The 19294-nt window shown below is 35.6% G+C and overlaps 2 protein-coding genes across 12 annotated transcripts in view; one reads left to right on the top strand and one right to left on the bottom strand.

Moving 5' to 3' along the window:
• Positions 1-2384: 2384 nt before the first annotated feature.
• On the top strand, positions 2385-10396 carry LOC109035421 (uncharacterized). The gene is made up of 3 exons (XM_019049048.2): positions 2385-2750; positions 3698-3842; positions 5677-10396. Exons 1-3 carry the CDS (start codon positions 2728-2730, stop codon positions 5917-5919), a joined length of 411 nt encoding a protein of 136 aa, XP_018904593.1. The 5' UTR covers positions 2385-2727; the 3' UTR covers positions 5920-10396.
• Positions 10397-11217: 821 nt separating this feature from the next.
• Positions 11218-19294, bottom strand: part of Esp (Epidermal stripes and patches) — a 54723-nt gene continuing 46646 nt past the window's right edge. For all 11 annotated transcript variants that reach the window (XM_072299476.1, XM_072299473.1, XM_072299472.1 and 8 more), the window contains 8 exons: positions 18691-18874; positions 17994-18164; positions 17493-17654; positions 16096-16236; positions 15209-15354; positions 14542-14706; positions 14046-14206; positions 11218-13657 (listed from right to left, as the gene is read on the bottom strand). In XM_072299476.1, the coding sequence (XP_072155577.1) occupies positions 13594-13657; positions 14046-14206; positions 14542-14706; positions 15209-15354; positions 16096-16236; positions 17493-17654; positions 17994-18164; positions 18691-18874 (1194 nt within the window). In that variant the 3' untranslated portion in view covers positions 11218-13593. The remainder of the gene's footprint in view (positions 13658-14045; positions 14207-14541; positions 14707-15208; positions 15355-16095; positions 16237-17492; positions 17655-17993; positions 18165-18690; positions 18875-19294) is intronic.

Genomic DNA, 19294 nt, shown 5'->3' with positions numbered 1-19294 from the left:
GCGCTGCTTAGTGCCATTTGCTCTGTGCTCTTGACCTTCCTTGTTATATGTGATAAGGACGTCGGGTAGAGAATCAATGGCTACCTTAATATCATCAATGATCGGAGTAAATTGTGAAATTATTTAAGCTTTATTTTTATCTCATTCATTGCTGACGAGCGATGGCCGATGATGTCGGATCTTTTGAAAAATGCATTTTTCTCCTAGAAGTAAAAATAAACTGAAAAATGGTGTTGTGTCAGAGCTTTTCTGAGAGTGCTGTTCTGTATTGATCAGCTATTAAATCATGGTGCTAATTTTCACTTACGCTAAAGAGTGCTTAAGATTTTTTTTTACAATGCACCCATAGTGTTTTCAAGTGTTTCTCTGTGTACTTACACCAGTTCTAATTGGAAATTTGGATTAATTGTTGTCAAGTGGATTTTCCTGACCCAGTGGATTACTGATTCGAGCTAGTTGGTGAGTGGTTTTTGTTCATTTTCTATTTTATTGAGCATGTTCGCATAACATACGTCATCCGTTGTTACCTTGCATGATGCAAATGTAGCTGGAGGATTCTCCTACACATGCGTAGTGGAAGATGATGAACATTCTGAGAATATTCTGAGTTTAGCTGCTGATACAGAATATTCTCTGATTATTAAAATGCTGCTCAAAATGTAGGAACATTGTTGGAATATTCTCAGAACATTGGGTGCTATCTGGCTGGTGTGGCAGTTTCACCATCGGTATGCTGTAATTAAATCATAGTCTGAGGCATAATGTAAAGGTGATGTTAATATGTAGTTGCACAACTAAGTGTCCCAGAGTTGTGTAGTCACATGTCTAGCGGGTAAATGTAGGTACATAAACATATGCACCTATGCTTGCGGATACCCACTATTGCTCTGCAACTACACATTCATGGCGACTACTAACCGGTGACCACCTTGCAACTACCTTGCGAATACACTGCGCCTACTGATGACTACCCTTGACAACCATGTGACTACACTGCGACTTCTTACATATGCACACGGCTATGCTATGTATTCGCAGCATAGTCGCAGCGTAGTCGTCTTTTTTACCAGGGATGGAAATACCAATTTTGGCCAATCAAGGGAAACGGGCGACTATCCGATGCGTTTTATTTTTTCGGTTCAGTATACCTTGTGCCAACAAGTTATATAAATATTCAAGCGTTATTCAGGTCAAAAAATATAAATTTTTCAGGGCAGACTATGAAAAATCAGTATCTGAAACTTGGTGCGTTAAAGTCTCTAGAGTAAGTACTTCTTACGTCCTTTGGCACCAAAAAAGTTTTTCTTAAACTAACTTCTTCGCCCGCTGCGAAGTTTTAGGTGTTTCCTGAAAATTTTTTTTTCCGAGTTGGTGTATTTTCGAACTCACTGATTCAAATGTCATCTTAGGTACCTAATGCTATATTTATGCTCCCATATTTCACCCCTTGATGCCTGACTGGTAAAATTCACCACTTTTTGGATCGTTATGTACTTTTGTAGGTATAAGTTATCAAAAGCAGAAATGTGCAAAGATATTTTTTTAGCAAATTTTTCAAGAAATATGCTAAGTGCCTCGTTACCTTTAACAGGATGTTTCCCAGAAGTTGTACCATTGTGCCACAAAAAAAATTTATAAATTTGTGCGAATGCTGAGTTAAATTTTTAGCTTGATGGTTCATCTTCACATGGAAATATTTTTGGTAGAATTACAAATTCCACAATGAAAGTCTAGCAACACAGCTAACTTAGCAAAAGCCCTCATATTTCTTGAAGTCAGGAGAGGGTAATATTTCTCCCCCCTCCTCCTAACTAGTTCCCCCAATGCTCCTGAAAACATCTCTGCTGAGCGCAAAAATCCTCAAACTCATCCCTCATCATCTGGCATCCCCATGGCTCAGATATAAATGAAGCCCCTCCCCCCCCCCCCTTATTTTCCATCAAAATTCAAAATGTAAGTAGGTACGTTTAGAATTTGATTTCAATGCCTCAGAACGCTGCGGGGCCCCCACACAAGCTTGTGATTTCTCCAGATATGCTAAAGATTTTCCCTCCTTAGGTAATCCTTAAATTATATCAGAAAAATGTCTTGCCAAAGAATTTTGAGAATTGCCCAGGTTAGTACTTGGTTTGAACTCTTTTAGAAATTTAATCCCGATCAAAAAGGTCAATTCCCTGAGCTGAGCAGTTTAATTTTTCTCCGAGAGTGAAATTTGTGCTTGGCGCCATTATGTGATTGCAAAGAGTAGAGGAGAGGAGAGAGCAACAGAGTATATAATCATGGAGTCCGAGCGAGCTTCATGCACGCTCCACCAGCTACTCCCGCTCTGTGATCGCCTGCTCATTCGTAGGGGGTCTTTGCCTGCAAAAACGCTCAATCGAAAATTTCCTTTTATGTTCATTGCTTACTACGTAAGTGAAGAAGTGCGTAAATTTTCCTCCCCTTATCATCTCCTATTCTCACTTATTGAGGCTCGCTCAATTTGCTCATTTGAAGATACAATTTTGTAAATAATCTCGTTGCTAAAATATACCCATCACTTTATCAGTGTGTCCTGTTACCCTCTGAAAGTATTGTGTAAGAATTTAGCTGTCATCAGTGTATTCTGTTTACCACATACCATTATGATTCCAGATAATCAGGCAGACCTATCAAACTCCTCTCATTGTTGAGTGCTTGACCTGTTTCAAAATTAGCTGATTCCTCTTTGCTCTCGAGTATTTCAGAATGACAAATATTTTTGCTAATAGGTAAGATTCACTCATAATTGCTAGTCTCACCGATACATATTGGTTTTGGTGATCTATCTCACGATAGGTTAAACAACTGCCGTAATAAAGAATGAGATTGATCAGCTGTTTTTGCGATCCGTGTGAAGTCTATTATTTACATCCGTTAGAACAAAATATTTGCCGTCAATAACCAAATCAACCATTTGTTTCGAAGTTTAAATTCATGCGGGAAATGATTTAGAGTGTGATCCAAACTCTTTGTAGCGGCTGTTTGTTCCTATGTGGAATGAGGCCAAGTCTTCAGGGATAATTGTAGACTGACCATGAAAACAGAACCAAATCTACTCAGTTTCTTTCTGAAGATAGACGCAATCTATCGATGTTTCTTTATCCACCAATTGCAAGCTTTGATGTCTGAAATCTCGGTGCTTCTGCATCAAAAGTAGAACCAAACTTAGTATGATTACAGTTTTTATGATTTCATGTTTATTATGGCACTGCTCATTTTTCTCATCTTTGTCTCATTACTGAGAAGAACATGGATAACCTCATTCCATAGTTTCAACTCGACCTGCCACGCCTCCACGCTTTTTTGTTTCATGCCTTCCACTCTCACTCTTATGTCCAATGTTTGAATCCGACAGGTACCATGGGCAAAATCTTTATGAATACTTCTTATTAATGTTTGAATAACTGAAGTGGGGGCAAATTTGGCGCTTAAGTATTTGTGGTCAGCTAACTATGATGATACTGGAACCTGGACGATCTTTTTTGATAAATACTAAAATCCACCAGAAACCTACTTTTAGTAAGGGTTCAATTGGGTGGAGAAAAGCAAGAGTAATGTCTAATCAGTCAGAAGAATCTAAAACTAACACAATTCATTGCTTCAGCTTGAGGTTGTAATGTTTAATACAAGCAAAAGGAAAGCATTCAGTCTAAGTTCTTAATTTTTTCCTTTTCAGAAAACGACTTCGTGAAAATGAAGATGAAGATAAGCCAGATTGTATTCCTCTCTCCAAGCGAATCAATAACCTCCATATTGATGCGGGTACCAGTTACAATGGTCTTTCCATGATGCCACTTTGTAAACACTCTTGCTCTAGTCAGGTTTGTACCTTCATTTTTAGTCTTCTCTCTTTCTTCCAAAAATCTTGATGCATCCCTCTCTGATGATTTCTTCATGATATTGGTGATGAAAATCTCTTTGGCTCATCATCACTAAAGTAATTCAAAGAATTCACGAAATGTCAATTTTCTAACCTTTTTCCAAATTAATGAATATTTAATAGAAACCAAAACCTCATAAATTTACTGAATAAAATCTACCTAGTGTAAAGAACTTTGCAGCTTCTTTGTTGATTTTGATTAATTTTAAACGCTTTCACTTTGTAAAAAAAATTGATACATCTATTTTTAGAAGGGCCCAGCCAAAGAACACTCCAAAGCCTTACTTCCTCTCAGCAATTCAGACTTCTAGAATGCATAGGTAATTGAAGCATTGAGACCCTTAAAAATCAAAGCTTTAAAAGAGACAGCTTCTGTATTAATGATAGTTTCATCTGATGGGAAAACCTTTCTAAGAAAAATATATTTGAAGCTTTGGTGAAAGCTTGCTTTTTCAGGTATAGAGTCATCATACAGGCCTTCAAACTGCTTGTGAAGAAGACATTTTTAAATAAATAAATAAATAAATAAAAGAAATAAAAAATCCCCAGGATTTGAAAAGGGTCTAGGAAGTGTTGGAGCGTTGGAATGTACTCCTACAGTGGTTTTGTGAAAGCAGTTGAGGACGAAAAGTTTTTTGTGTCCGCAGTCAAGTTTTTTTTGCTGAATTTCTTAAAGGTCACACCCTTAGCATATATTTTTGGGGGAATAGACAGGAAACTTTTTTGCTTGTTGACTTTCGTGAAAAAAACTGTCTAAATCATTACTAATTGAGCACTAAGTCAGCAGACTTTTTTTATGAAGAAAGCTGGGAAGCACGTTCTTTGGCTTGCACTTACAATAAGCCCTCCGATAGAAGGGCATTGGGAAAGCTTGCTGATTCATGCGAAAGCAAAGGACTTTCTGGATCCCTTTGAAGGGGTGTGCAGCTATTATGGAGACTCAGCAATTTAATTTTGTGACTGCTATTACTGCAAGAAACAATCAACTCAATTTTGGCCTTGTTGGCACCATGCATTGCTTTTACTTTTATGTGAAGTGAAAGAGTTTTGAGGTCTAGATTGCAACTATTTTTGCCCCGAAGAATTCTTTGCGCTCCTGTGACAATCATAGCCTGATTGTTTTCGGAAGAAATCCTTGTTCTAGCTTTTTTCCCTCTTTTGGCCCATCCATTTTCAATTTTAAGTGCATCCTTATTTAACTTATTTACGGTGAATCTGAAACAAAGTATATCTTGGTTTGCAATGCTGCAGACTTCCTGTCACAATTTCTTTTTTAAAGGGAAAAATACTCAAAGTAATTGCTTGAAAACTTCCTTGACTTCCTCCTGTTGGGAAAATATTTCGGGGCAAATTTGAACTGTATCGTTGTTTTTTGTATGTGCTGCATTGAAATAATTGCAGAGTATCAACAAACTCAGTAGAAAACCAAGTACCCATTTTATGTTGCAGTAAAAGTCTCTATAAAAATTTGAAATTGCACAAAAATTAGGACTGTGGGTTGAAATGGAAACAAATCAAAGAGTTTAGTTTTTTGAACCTCGCCAAAAAGGGGGCTGAAACCTAAAATCGTGGTATAATTGCTTTGAAAATTGCATCACGAGCAAACAAGCACTTAAAATGCTTAAAAATCTGAATCATACTAGATTTGCGGCAGTTCGAAGTTCGAAAAACACTGTTTCGTGTAGATGCTGTTCAATCTCTTACATTTTTCAAATGCGTTATTTTATGAAATGTAAATGTATTTAACCTGGAAACGTTTTTCTCTGTGTCCACAGGTTGATTCATACTCGCCCATGAAACAGGAAGCCACAGCATACAATGACTGTGTATCGTTGTCTATAAGTAATTGTAATGGCTCATCGAGATCAAATGAGAGTGCTGCTCCGCAGTTCTCGTACAATCCAGATCTTTCGGCTTCAGACAACCCCCACTACTATGAACCAAATAGATTGTTGTATAATTTGTATATCGAGAGGGTGCAAAGGAGTAATGGCGCAGCCATGCATGTACCGTACTGAGGTGCCTTGAGACTGATTAGCCCTAAGGCCAAATGCTGTTATGATAAGGTGGTTTTGGCCTTACTGAAGAGCTAGATCGTTTGAATAAAACTACAAAATACTGACCAATCAGTGATTTCATGCTGGACTTGCGGGAGAGTTGGATTGTTCCGAAGTTTTCAATTATCTCAACTACAAACGCCCATCATTATTCATGCCTTTGTCATTGGTGGGCTTGTGAGACTTCAGAGAGCACTGTTTCAGGAGAGTGGAATATTCTCATACTTCCTCAGGCATCTCCATAATTTAAAGGAATCTTCAGTTTATTTTCTGAGGCGTAGTTCTGCCACTAACAAAATTTGAATCTTTCTTGACTCAAAAGTCTAGTTGACTATTAATCTTGGCTGAAATATAGCAAGTTGCAATATTGCTGCACATGTAAAATTTTCTCATAAAAATTAATAATAATGCCAAAAATTTCCTTCTCTGCTTTTATGTGCCTGCTCAGCTATGATGTCATATAAAATTTAATTTCAAAGTTTAAAAACAAATTTCAAGTCCTTACTGAGTCTGCCTTTATATTCCTTCAGCCTCCATATATTTTTATTCATCTAGCTTAGTGTGTGATGAAACATTTTGACGGTGAAACTCCCAAACCTTGTATCTTGGTTTGCGACATCGTAGACTTCCCATTATGTTTTATTTTTTAAAAACAGAACTACTCAACGTCAATTCTAATATACCATCTTGATATTTCTTCTCTGTGTGAAGCGAATTGTGAAAAAAACTTCAAGGAACAAAGTTTATTTGTTCACCTTTATAAAAATAAAATTGGAGTAGAGATCTTAAACATTGCCAAAGAGATACGTGTTATGGGAGTTTTGTCATCGATTTTCTGCTCATGTGGAATTTACTCTGTCAACAGCATCTAAACTAACGGAAAGTTTTAAATTTAACTTTTGAAGTTTCACTCGGTAAATGCTTACAGGCTTCCCTTGACAAAAACTAGGTTTTTGTGGAGTCGCTGCGGTATCAAAGTGCATATTTTTATGCCGTAAATTTGTTCTTAAGGGTGGTATAGAAACATATTACACGAGGCAGATATTTGACAAATGATAATACAGCTAATAAAAAAATGAGTTTCTATGAATTTACTAAGAAAACTGAAGTGAAAAGAAAATGCACTCATTCCTATTTTTGTACAGAAAATCAATTGTCTTTGTACCTCTAAAGTTTCGTAGCAAAACTCTAATTTATTGATTGATTTTGTCCAATCCGTACAATTCCTTTGAAGCTGGATGATTAGTATCCTATACTCTCAGGATCTAAAGCAATTAAAACGGGTGATGATTGTGATTTTATCTTCCTCTCGTCCGTAAAATAAATTTGGCTGTCCATACCCACTGTATTCTTTGGACCCATCTAAAAGACGAGCATGACCTGTACTTTTATTTTGCCTTTGCTGTTTTTGTCTTTGACCTCTGAAGTCCACCACCTGCCTCTGACTCTGAGCCTTCGTTGTTCAGTACCTGTAATTGGCTTAATTATCTTAGAAGTGCTTTTGTTTAAGTTTATCTTTGTTTTCACCCTGTATTGACGTTTCAATTTACCATGAAAATCATTATTCTAGAAATTTCAAGCATAATGTCAAGTTTTTTTGCAAATACTGCAAATCTGCAGTCAATCATTTAATCTTATCTCCCTAATACTGTGTCTATTAGCATTGCAAACCAGAATACTAAAAAATGTTTAGACATGGAAAGAAAATCATTCCACTAATCTGTTCCCTAATTTTCACTCCTGGCAAATTATGCCAAAAATGTATTTTTTTTGTTGAGTTTAAATCCAGCAAAAAATTCTTGTCTAAGTTCCTGGACTGCGAAATCATGAGTATTTGAGTGCATGCAAGGTAATTCTAAAGTAATTATCTAGCAATGCGATGAATCATCCAACGATTGGATGACAGTTTACATGGGACCATAAATTTGATCGCTTGCGCTTTTTGTTTTAATTTTAAGGTAGATAGGGCCTTTTTTGGGAAGGAGTTGAAATCGTTGAATGGGCATGAAATACTTCTATTTTTGAGTGTAAAGTTTATGTTCTTCCATATCTTTTTTTGGTGTAATTTAATGATAGAGTAGTTTCAAGATATTTTATTTACAGAGTTTTCTGGTGGTCTGAAAAAAATTGATTATCAGGGAATTTACAATGACCCGGATAAGTCAGAAAACTCACAGAAACGTCAGGAAATTTTTCGAGTAGTGTGTCGGCTCAGCAGCTTAATTAAAAGAAAACAAATCGAAGTGCACATTTTGTTCAAAGGTTAGGAAATTCGGAAATTTTGGAGTCCCGGAAAAATAAACAAAGTTAAGGCATTGAAAACGACGATATTATGGAAACCCTGATTAATCAAAGCTCTGATTTTCTCCGGTTGCTTCATTTGTAAAATCTGTTACCATCAAAAGAAGAAATCAAATTTGCTTCACCATGTGTTGTTTGTTGTGATGTCAAAGTTATTTTTCTCTTGTGACACCATCAGGCGGTCCCCATCAATTAGAAAAAAATGAAGAAAAACAGCCCATTCTAGACTGTCCTCTTATTCAGTACACTATTGGCTAAAACTGATGGCACCTAACTGGCACTGTCAGTTGGATGATCTGTCGCATGGTGCAAGACTTGACTTCACCGAATCGAACTGAAATTCTCAACAGTTGGAACATTTAAGTTAGCTGTATCTTCTGAAAGTATTTCCTTTGACAGACAGAAGAGAGAGAAAAAAGAGAACCCTTACTTCAGTTAAAAATTGTGGTTACAGAGTCAGTATTGCAACTTTGTATGATCCGAAAGATCTGTTATTCTTTATTTCTCATTAATTTATTGTCAATATCGTATCAAAGTTGCTTACTTTGTCTAAGTAGCGAACACTTTATTGCCTATCCCTAGTTTTAAAATAGTTACAAAAGGAATGAAATAAAAATTAATTATGAAAGCAAAAACCAGACATTTCTGAAAAGACTCACTTCTAAAATGCTCGTGGTTTCTCTTTTCATCATTTCTACTTCTTCTTCTGTTAATGAGTTGTTTTGATAAGTAGTCCATAAAAACTTTCTGATACCTAATTAAAGGACCACGTAAAAAGTATTCATCTTTCCTCCCCTCAGAAATAATTTTCCTTCTTTCAAATTGGTTTATGTTAGTGTGTTGCTCTTCATTATTTAACTTTAATGATAATGATGTAAATAGTAGGTACTTTGTTCTTTCAATTATTATGATTTTATCAATGTTTATTGTTTTCCAATTTAAATTTTAATTTTAGAATTATAGAAGAAAGTACTGGGATGTTCAGATGTTTACAGAAATACATTTTTGCAGGAAAAAAGAAGAAGTAAAAAGAAAAAACACCATTCATACATATTGGACTTTCATTTAGTTGTGTATTTAATACTTAAAAGAAGTGAGACTTCATCGCTAAAAAGCTTGATCATCTGATAATTCATTTCAGTCTAAATTATGAGTGAACGGTTCTGTTGAAAATTGTAAATCAATGCTGGTCATAACCTCTTTTTCCCTGTAATTCAGCTCCAGACTTCCATCCCTTCAAATGTCTTTAAAACGAAAAATTTAAGTAAGAAGAACAAGTTAATTTTGTACTCCTTGGCAGCCTTATGCTAATGATAAATGTACTGAGTTATACGATCTTGTTCTCTATAAATTTAGGAGTTGACCCATTGATCAGCCATCAGTATGTACTAATCTATTTGAGTTAAAATTAAACCAAAAATTCATTTGAGGTGGGTCAAAAAATATCTTGTATGGGAACTGATAACTGAAGTATTTTTTGAAAAGCATCAGTAGAGGATTTGCTGAAACTAGTTCTTATCGTATCTAAAGATTTTTTTAACATTTAACTTTCTTTGAGAAACAGGTTGTCAACTAAGTCATTAAATTTGACGTGCCATGCAACGGGCAAAAATTGGCGCCCCAATCACCAACTTTTGACGATGGATTGCCAAGTCTTGCTGGTTGCTCTGAGCGCCAAAAATTAATGATTTCTGACAGCCATTTTCTCAATGTTTGTTACCTACTTCTAATAATTCTTAAATTGTATGAAATAATATGTACCTTTCTTCGCAGACATTTTATTTTTTGCTCCAAAAGCTCAAGACTATGTTATTGTTGATGTATATTTTGATTATCACAGATCACACTGCTTTGTAAGGCGGCTGAGAACTGTTACTGTACTGTTTTTTCTTTCTCTGAAAGTCTTTAACGATGAACATCTTTGACTTTAAAACTAGAGCTAGTCAGGTACTTTTTTCTTTAGATTTTTGACCACTTGAAAAGGAAGTAGCAAGATCTTGGTATATTAGTGCCCAGATCTCTGCAATTATTATTATACTTATCCTTTTTTGTTCATTTCCGTAGTGTAGTCATTTTTGTAATACTAAAAGATTCTCTGTTAAACCCCTCATTAAAGTTAAGTGATTCTTTTAAAGGACCTCTCAATTTATATGATTTATTTCTTTTTCCTTACAAAATCAAGCCATCCTTTGGCCTCTGAATATTACAGGACTTTGGTCTACATAGAGTACGCCCTACCATATCAGCCTCTGAATTCTCAACAAGAGTCTCTGACAGTAGCGAGTTTGTGTACAAGTCTTTAGACACCCTCACTTTTTTGGGCAACGTGTGCTAGAATTCAGTATAAAACTAAAATTTTAATTATAGAAGGAAAAAGCTCATGCGCGGAAAATTTCCCTTAAAAAGATGTGCAGATTTGACCACAAGCAAAATTCACAGAGAGCTGAATGTTATACATTTATTTTATTTTCAATCATACGTATAAGAGAGTTGTTTAGGGAAAGTCAAACTTTGGATTCATAAAGTTGTGAAATTAAATTTGTAATCTTATACACCTAATTTCTCAGAACAAAAGACAGAGAACTCCAAAATTCTTGTTCCTCTAGATAATCTGTATTATCTAACGTTACTTCGTTTCTTAATATCTTTGTAAATTTAAGTCATGTAGATAGATACACAGCATGTAGTTCTTGTAGTAGTTACAATGTTTTTCAAGTGAAGTTTGTTGGGAACCAAAAATAAAAAATGTGACGTTGCATCGAGCTGTTAGGGCTAGTGAAATATTTAAAATTGATCCAAGTTCTTAATGAATTTTAAACAAGGAAAGTTTGACTCCTCCATTTACAACACAAGTCACTTCTTGTAAAGAACCTAACCAAGGAACTTCAGAGACTCCAGAATCTGAGGATGTTGGTGATTATTTGTTAATTAAATTCTGAGAAATGAAAAAGTCAACAGTTTCGTATTTGTAAAAGGGTCCATTTATTTTTATGTGTTGTACAAAATGTAAGCGGAATACTTAGGAAAGTTGACTATCAAGGAGTATTCGGATAGTTATATAACCAGTGGCAAGGCGTGATTGATCGATAATTGTATTTCACCATTTAACGATGTGGTGAAGAATCAATTATCAGAGTGTTTGTTGCAAACACCCTGTTTATTGATCCTTTTCCATAGGTTTAAATGGCAGATCAATCGATACATCGCAAAGCACACCATGTCACTGTAGATAACTAAGTGTTTAATTTACATGGGTACAAAATTCTGAAAATATTTACATACACAAGTTTTTATAAGATACCTCTTTCTTTGTTTGAATACTTAAAAATCGGTGGGTAAAGTCTAGAAGTTTAAAGTCACAAATTTCCCTAAATTCCATTAGTTTTCCCTCATTAACTCTCTTTTAGGGAGATAACGATGCACATTTGAAAATTCTAAGAACATATATCATTTTCATAGGTAAGCGATTGTACTGAAGTTACGTTTAAAATATCTAATTTTGACTCGTAGACGGGAAATACTCTCCAGTAATTCAAAGAATCAGTTGGGAGCAATGTCCATATTTGTGCCAAGAGTGGACGTAAAATTGCTTTTGAATTGTACAATTTTGAGCCCCTATAGATGAAAACTTGGCTTTATTTTTTGAATTACCTACTTATTCAAACTATTACAGCTCCTCTGTTTGACAAAACACTTCTACGTTTTGTTTGTGCTCAAATTTTTGTAAAATATTTTTCATCGACAAAAGGACCTATATGTCTTGATTTTCAGTTATCAGGCTCTGAAATTCCACTTCCTTTGGAGAGTCAAATTTTAAAAAAAAACAAAGTTGCCCTATTGAATTGAACAGAAGGATACAAATAAAATAATACAAAATAAGGGATGCAATAAGGGAAAGACAGCAAATAGTATTTCACCAACTGCGATAAACGCATGCACACAGGGAACATTGATAGATAATACAGACATTCATTTCAAACAATTCACTTACAAGAGCAAGAAAAGGATTCGGACTCTTTGATTGCCAAAATCTTATAGCAAATAACATACAGATACAAGTTTTTGCAGCTTTTTAATTGTTCAGCAAGTCCTGGAATGTCAGCCTATTTACACAATTTTAGTCTTCATTTCAATATTTCTTCTTTTCACTAAATTCTGCCAGGAACGTTTAGCATTAGAATTATACTGAATCAAATAATGAAAATAGGATCATCCATTAAGCTGGACAATATAGTTTTGGGTAACTATAAAATGTAAATCAAACCAGAGGGAAGGGTAGTCTATTAACACTGAGAATCACTTATAAAATTAGCCTTATTCCTTGATACAGAATATTATGGTGCCAATATACCCTTCAGCGTTCTTGTGGCCTCATATGGTATTTCCTATGTAAGACTTTCCTCGATATTTCGCATCTTTAAACAAACTTTGTGACACAATTTTTCCATGAACGTATTTTTTATAAACTCTGGTTCTAGTTTCAAACATTTTCATTGTACTTTCCCCTTCTACCATCCTCTCTAAAAATCAAATCTTTCAACACTGTAAGTTTTGTTGACAGAAAATACCTGTTCTATAAAAAATTTTGATTTTTAGTAAGAGATGGAGTAATACTGCAGACATTTTCGAATTCAGCACCAGAAATTACAGAGGAAACTCCTCATTGCAATCTCTAAAGTTACTGGGTAGACGTTCTTGAGATTTTAGATAACCAGGAAAGTTTCCAACAAGAAAAACCATATAAATACAGAGGGGTATATTAGCTACAATTATCTTACGTCAAGAAGCAAAATTATTTTTACATTGTGATTCTCAGCAACAGCAGACAGTCTCCCTCACCCCTCTAGTTACGTTTATGATTTCAAGCAAAAACTTTGTTGCCTAGAGTTTTGGATTTGCCCAAAAATCTGACCATCAAAAACCAATATAAACTTATTGATTTTTTCAGGGAAAAATCCTGAAATGGACGGAAAAAATTGACGATCCTAAAGGTCCGTTTGACTAATGTATCTGAATCTATCTTTGTTAGTTGAATCAGTTGTCTAAGAGGACCTCATGATTGAGAGAGACTTCTTTGTTACTATGAAACTGACCCATCATTAAAGTATAGACAAAGCTTAGTCATATTTTCATTGACAGAGCAGGAATGTAGATGAAACAGAAAAAGGCCACCTGAAGACGAAAAAAGACACAAAGTACCTAGTCCTAATCAGCCATAACCGCCGCAATCTAGGGTACCAAGAGTTGAATATGATCATGAGAAGCCTTCGAGAGAATTCAGTCATCTATCATGACCTGACGAATTTGAAGAACAATTTTTGCTCACGGGACTCATCACCTAGGTAATCTGGGTAGTTTCGGTGTGCTTGTCTTGAAGCAGGCGTCCTGACTTGCGACCCTAAACATGACGAAAATTAAATTATTCAAACAAATACAATACTTTAAAATATTCAAACATATTGATGAAGACGTAATATTTAATGAGACAAAAAACTCTGGAGGGTCATGGTTCAAGCAGATTTAGGAATAAAAAAATAAGCATTTTTTGAAGAATTTCTAAGCTCTTTCAAGATCTCATTTGTAATTTATTCCTCAACACACGGTTTCCTTCTAAAATCAAGATTCGGAATTACGAGGATTTTATCTGGTTTTTTTCTACTTCCCATTTCATTTTAATTACATGACTATTTGATTTTGATAAGTTCATGTTAAATGCAATGTAGTCTAGGTATTTGTGAAATCTGATTGAATTTGCTCCAATACAAAGATTACTTCGTGAAACTTACATTTTACTCCTTAGTAAATGATCCAGATCATGCTTATCGTAGTAAACCACAAAATCTGTAGGCTGTACTCCTTCAAATACAGCAACAACACTGGGCTTTAAGTTGTAAAAGAATAATGGTTGTCCTCGTTTTGAAAAATCCTCCGTTAAAACTTCTATGACCTGGCAAAGAAACATACTAAATTAATTCCAAGAAAAAACTAAAAGGCAGATGTGTATTAATGTTTTCAGCATTTTTACACCCATTTCCAGTAGAGAAGTTACAATATCATATTAGAGTCCGAAGAGACCTGCCATAAGGTTCACTAACGATTTGGGGCAAACATTTTTAGACGCACCGTTTTGGTACTATTTTTTATTGCAAATAAATTTACTCCATCCACTCTTTCGGTTATACCGTATGACCAATTTCTCAACTTGAATTTTCTTAAATTTAGGTTTGGGACAAGTAAAATGAAACTCAGACTATAATGGAAAGAGAATATAAAGATGCATACCTTTGCTGCTGTAAAATCGGCACCATAAATATGAGAGCAGTCAATAACCACTGGTATACCTTGCTTTATACTGTGCTTGGTTACAAGGTTTCTGACATACGCTACAGATGGGAAGATTAAACAACGGTCAGGCGTCAGCAGTAAATATTCTATTCCTGCTCGACTCTGCAATGAAGAGACAATTTTTTAATTCATGTAGAGTTGTAAAAAATATTAAGAAAATAAGTCTATGCAATCTAACCTGTCGCTGGAGAAACCTACACAAGTTTGAGATTCATTAGCTGTATGAGCATTGCTGAATATATGATCATTTTGAAACCAAAGTACTGAGAAGCTGTTATTTAAAAAAAAAAAAATCTGATCAACACATAGAATAGCAGGGTACCTCCAAATGATTGGCACATTGAGAATGCCTTACTTTCAAAGCATAAAGCTCTCCTATGATAAGTTTGGTCGGCCATAATGTGCAAAGACATGCTCAAACAGAGCTCTCACCAAGTCCAGCGCAGGTAGCAGTCACTAAGAATTGAAGTGAGTGGGAAAGTTTCTGCTTAAAAGTGCCACCTTATCAAACAAGTGCAGGTTCTGTCCGATTTTAGAGAAAAGGTAGATTAGATTAAGTTAAAGATTATAGGTGTAAGAAAGTCAGAAATTTAAATTTCCTCACATTGTGTATTTCCATAGAAATCTTCGGTCTGGCTGCATGATACAAAATTGATATTAAATTTAGTCCAATTCCGACAAGAATACCGATTTCTAGAGGTAGAATAAGACAAGCACCAAATGTTGATAGTCCAGGGATGAGATCACTTTCTGTAAAAGCACAACAGCATTTTATTATTTCCGTCTTATTTAGAACAATTCACAATACAAATTCTAAACCACAAAAAATGATGGTTTGTTATATTCTTATGTGGGCTTAGTCACGTAATAAACCGAGACTCGAGAGTAAGCTTAAGACCAGACCTTATGCATACTAAACTCAATCACTTATTGATGACTAGACAAACGGAATATATCCGTATCAAAAGAGACCGAGCCACCCTCTTACATTCAATGTGGGCGTACGATATTCTATTGTGTACCTCATGGTTGATAAACCACTTCTGATAAATGACATTCAATTCATCAAGCTTCTAAAATTGCCAAGAAATTTCACAGCGAGGCTTACACTAAACTTGAAAATAATTGAACAGATAAGTAGGTAATTAACAATGCCTTGAAAAGGTAATTTCACCCAAAGACAGTATATGTCACTATGTTCCTCGCTGTGTGAAAGAGGGGCGCAAAGAGCTTCTTATTTTTTTTAGACAAAAAAAGCACTCGAAGTATTTAAAAAATTTGCTCATCTTTGTGTTTAATTTTTCAGAATTAGTTCCAAATGGTTAGGCACGCTGAAAGTATACAGATAGTATAGAGATGGGTTTCTAGTAATAGAGATAATTTTGTTACAGAAAAAAATTGAAAGCTGGCGAATGGAACAACAGCAGTTTTTTCTGGCTGGTATTTCACAGCATGGGGGGATTTCCATCCTTACAGAATCCAAGAACTTACTTTTGGAACGATAAATCGGTTTGACAACATCGACTTCGACCATGAAGATTACAGCTGCGACAATGACTGCAGCAAGAGCAGCTTTAGGGATGAAATAGAAGTATGGAGTGAAAAACAGCAAAGCAAGTATGACCAAGACGCCTGCAAATGAAAAAGAAAAACTCTAAGGAGAAAGCATTATAAGTTACATGCAGCACTAAAGATGCCTCAAAAATTTTATCATTACCTAGCCTTATGGAGAGCAAACTAAGGAGGCTAGTGTGGGAACAATACAGTAAGGATTGCGGAATGTACCTACTTTGAACTAAAATAGAGACCTCTGTAACACACAAATCAGAATTACAGATCAATTATATGTTAATGCTGCAACATAAAGCTAGGCAGACTGCTCTCCTAACGAAATTTTCATCAGTTTTGATCAAATCTTGGCTGCAAGTATTTTTCTCCCAAAGAATTACACAGTTTGTTTTGCATGTTTACACAAGGCTGAAATTCGGCCTTCCTTGTAAGTGGAATGCATGACCTCTCCCTAATACACCAGGAACCTTGTTAGATTTGACACCAAGAAAATACGACTTTTCAACGACTTGAGCGCGCATCGTGGTGTACGTGCAATGCATGAAGTATCCAGCAGACTTGCAAGGCGCTTATCATGCCTTGCGCGCACCGTGCACCGCACCGCGCTGTGCGCGCAATGCATGAGGTATCCTGCGGGCTTGTAAGGCGCTACTAGGCGTTTTGTGCCGTGCGCGCCACACGCTTTCAGATTAGCTCTCATCATTTATCAAACAAGCTTTTTTCATTAACTGAGCTTTTTTCTCAATAGTCAAGTCATTAACAGAAACTTCTAGAGGACGTGTTCTGTAGCTGGCTTTGTAAAATTCCAATTCCCTTTTTAAGAGGATGTGTTATCAATTTGCACTAGACTTAATTTAAGCAAAAAATATACTTTACTTTTCGAAATTTTCTATTAAAATCATTTGAAAGACAAACAAATTACTCTGAACGTGTTCAAAATTAAATATTCATGTTACTACAAGTGGAAAATCTCTAAGAAATGGAGGCTCTTTTAAAATTTTTGATCTTGGCAGTCTTCATAATTTAAAAAATTGTTATCATAAATTTTTGATATGATGGGTTCTCTCTAAAAATTAATATTTTTTGACCTCACTGACCCCTCACAATTTTAGGACTTTTTGAAAAATTATTCCTCCTGATTTGATCAGATGTAGTTATCAGTAGGAAATTTAGTATTTTAAGATATAATATTAAAAATTGTCAGTATTGTTTTACATGGGACTGCAAGAAAGATTGCAGAAATACATTTTTAAGGCATCTTCACGGCATTTTTGACAAATCAATCATCAGAATTGGGGCTGGTGAACAACTGTGCTTACCAGTATATAGACCACCCAAAGGAGTTCTCACACCACTGGCATTATTAACAGCACTCCTTGATAATGAACCAGATCCAGGGAATGAGCAGACAAATGAGTTTCCAATGTTGCATAAACCGATTGCAATTAATTCTTGTGTCGAGTCAACAGGTTTCCCGTGTGCTGAAAATAAATCATAATAAAAATTATTGAAAGCTTTTGAACTTCGGAATAATGATTAATGATAACGGACCACAAAGGAGATAGAGAGTTTTAGTGAGCTCATTTAAAAATTAAATTTTTTGCACGCGATTTGAAAACAAGCAGGTCTCAATCTACCTTAGGCCCAATTCTTTTTTCTCTTCTTTTTTAGGATATGAGGCCAATACGCCATATCTGTAACGGTTACCGTTGTTGACATCGACCATCTCTACATTTGTGATCGATAACAGTCAATGAGGAAATAGTTTCAAAGTCTGGAAGGTAGGCAAATCTGACAATGATTTCTTGACGCAGACCTACCAAAAGTTTTGCAGATAGCAATATTTTCCAGAAGAGCTACTAAAGGCAGGACCACAACGCCTGAACCCATATCTGATACCATGTCGATGAAATCAACAGTCTGGTTTGTTCTTATGTTCACACCACTGAATGGAGGGAAGCTCACCTCGGGTAAGCCTGGAGGAATATGACCTGCAAAATTTCCAAGTTAGAAAATTAATCACAAATATAAAGGAACTAAAGAAATACAAATTTGCAGATGCACTTGCATAGATCTTAAAATAGGTGCCAAAAAATCCCCACAGAGATGAAAGATAGATATCAATATCGAGGAATTTTTAGAAATAATCTTTGAGAGGGGGGGGGGGGGGGTCAAGTCATGGCTGGGCACCTAAGCAGATTTTGCAATCAGTTTTCAAACCAACAAAGACCACAAAGGTAAATCTTGGGTAAATCATTTACTCGTAGACGAGTTTTGAGACCTACTGCATAGTGGAAGCAGAAAGTTTAAAGGCTATGCATTTCTTACTGAATTATTTACATATACTAAACACTGTACCTCTCACTACCTACTTGGTATTTTCCGCATAAGGCTAATATCTAAATAGGTAATTCCTGAAATTATAATCATCCTCTAAAGTTGCTACAGTGAACTTCAACTACTTAAAGGTATTTGTGGTAGATGCGTCAATAACTGAGGTGAGGAAAATTCACTTACCTATAAGATTGAAAGGTACATTAAGGCTGTTTTTTGTGAAATAAAATCCCAGCAATCCACTAAGTAACACAATAATGGCATTTCTAGCGGTGCTGATCAGCCATAAGGAGGAATTGATGAGTTTTTGAATCCTCGTGGGGCCTTCATCCTCGTCTTCAGGTCCAATTTTTACATTACCGAGGAGCTAAAACAGGGATCACTCTTTTTAGATTAAAATTGAAGTAATGTTAGAATGTTTACTTAGCCCTTAAATGCCCAAGACGTTTTACCTTTTTTTACACAAAGGTCCAAGTCTGATAAAATTGATCCGTACTTAAAACATTAATTTTGATAGTTTTTGAGGAGTAGTCTATGTTATTTCAAGCCCAAAAATAAGAGCCGCCTCAACGCGCGGTGATGACGGCGCAAAGATACCGCTACTCGTGCTTGATGGATGTCCGTGATGCATCTGCAAAATTGAAGGCGCGATGGTACGAGGCGTGAACACGCAATGATCCGCTCTATGCTGCCGATGAGGTGTCGATCAGATTCGGCAGAGAAGTTAAAAAGGAGGTCTGAAAGCGTCGCTCGAATTTTTTCTTTCGTTCTCAATTTGATGTCCGAT

Source organism: Bemisia tabaci, chromosome 4 (genome assembly GCF_918797505.1).
Source record: "Bemisia tabaci chromosome 4, PGI_BMITA_v3".
NCBI classification, from domain to species: Eukaryota; Metazoa; Arthropoda; class Insecta; order Hemiptera; family Aleyrodidae; genus Bemisia; species Bemisia tabaci.
This window is presented reverse-complemented; position numbering and strand designations above follow the sequence as displayed.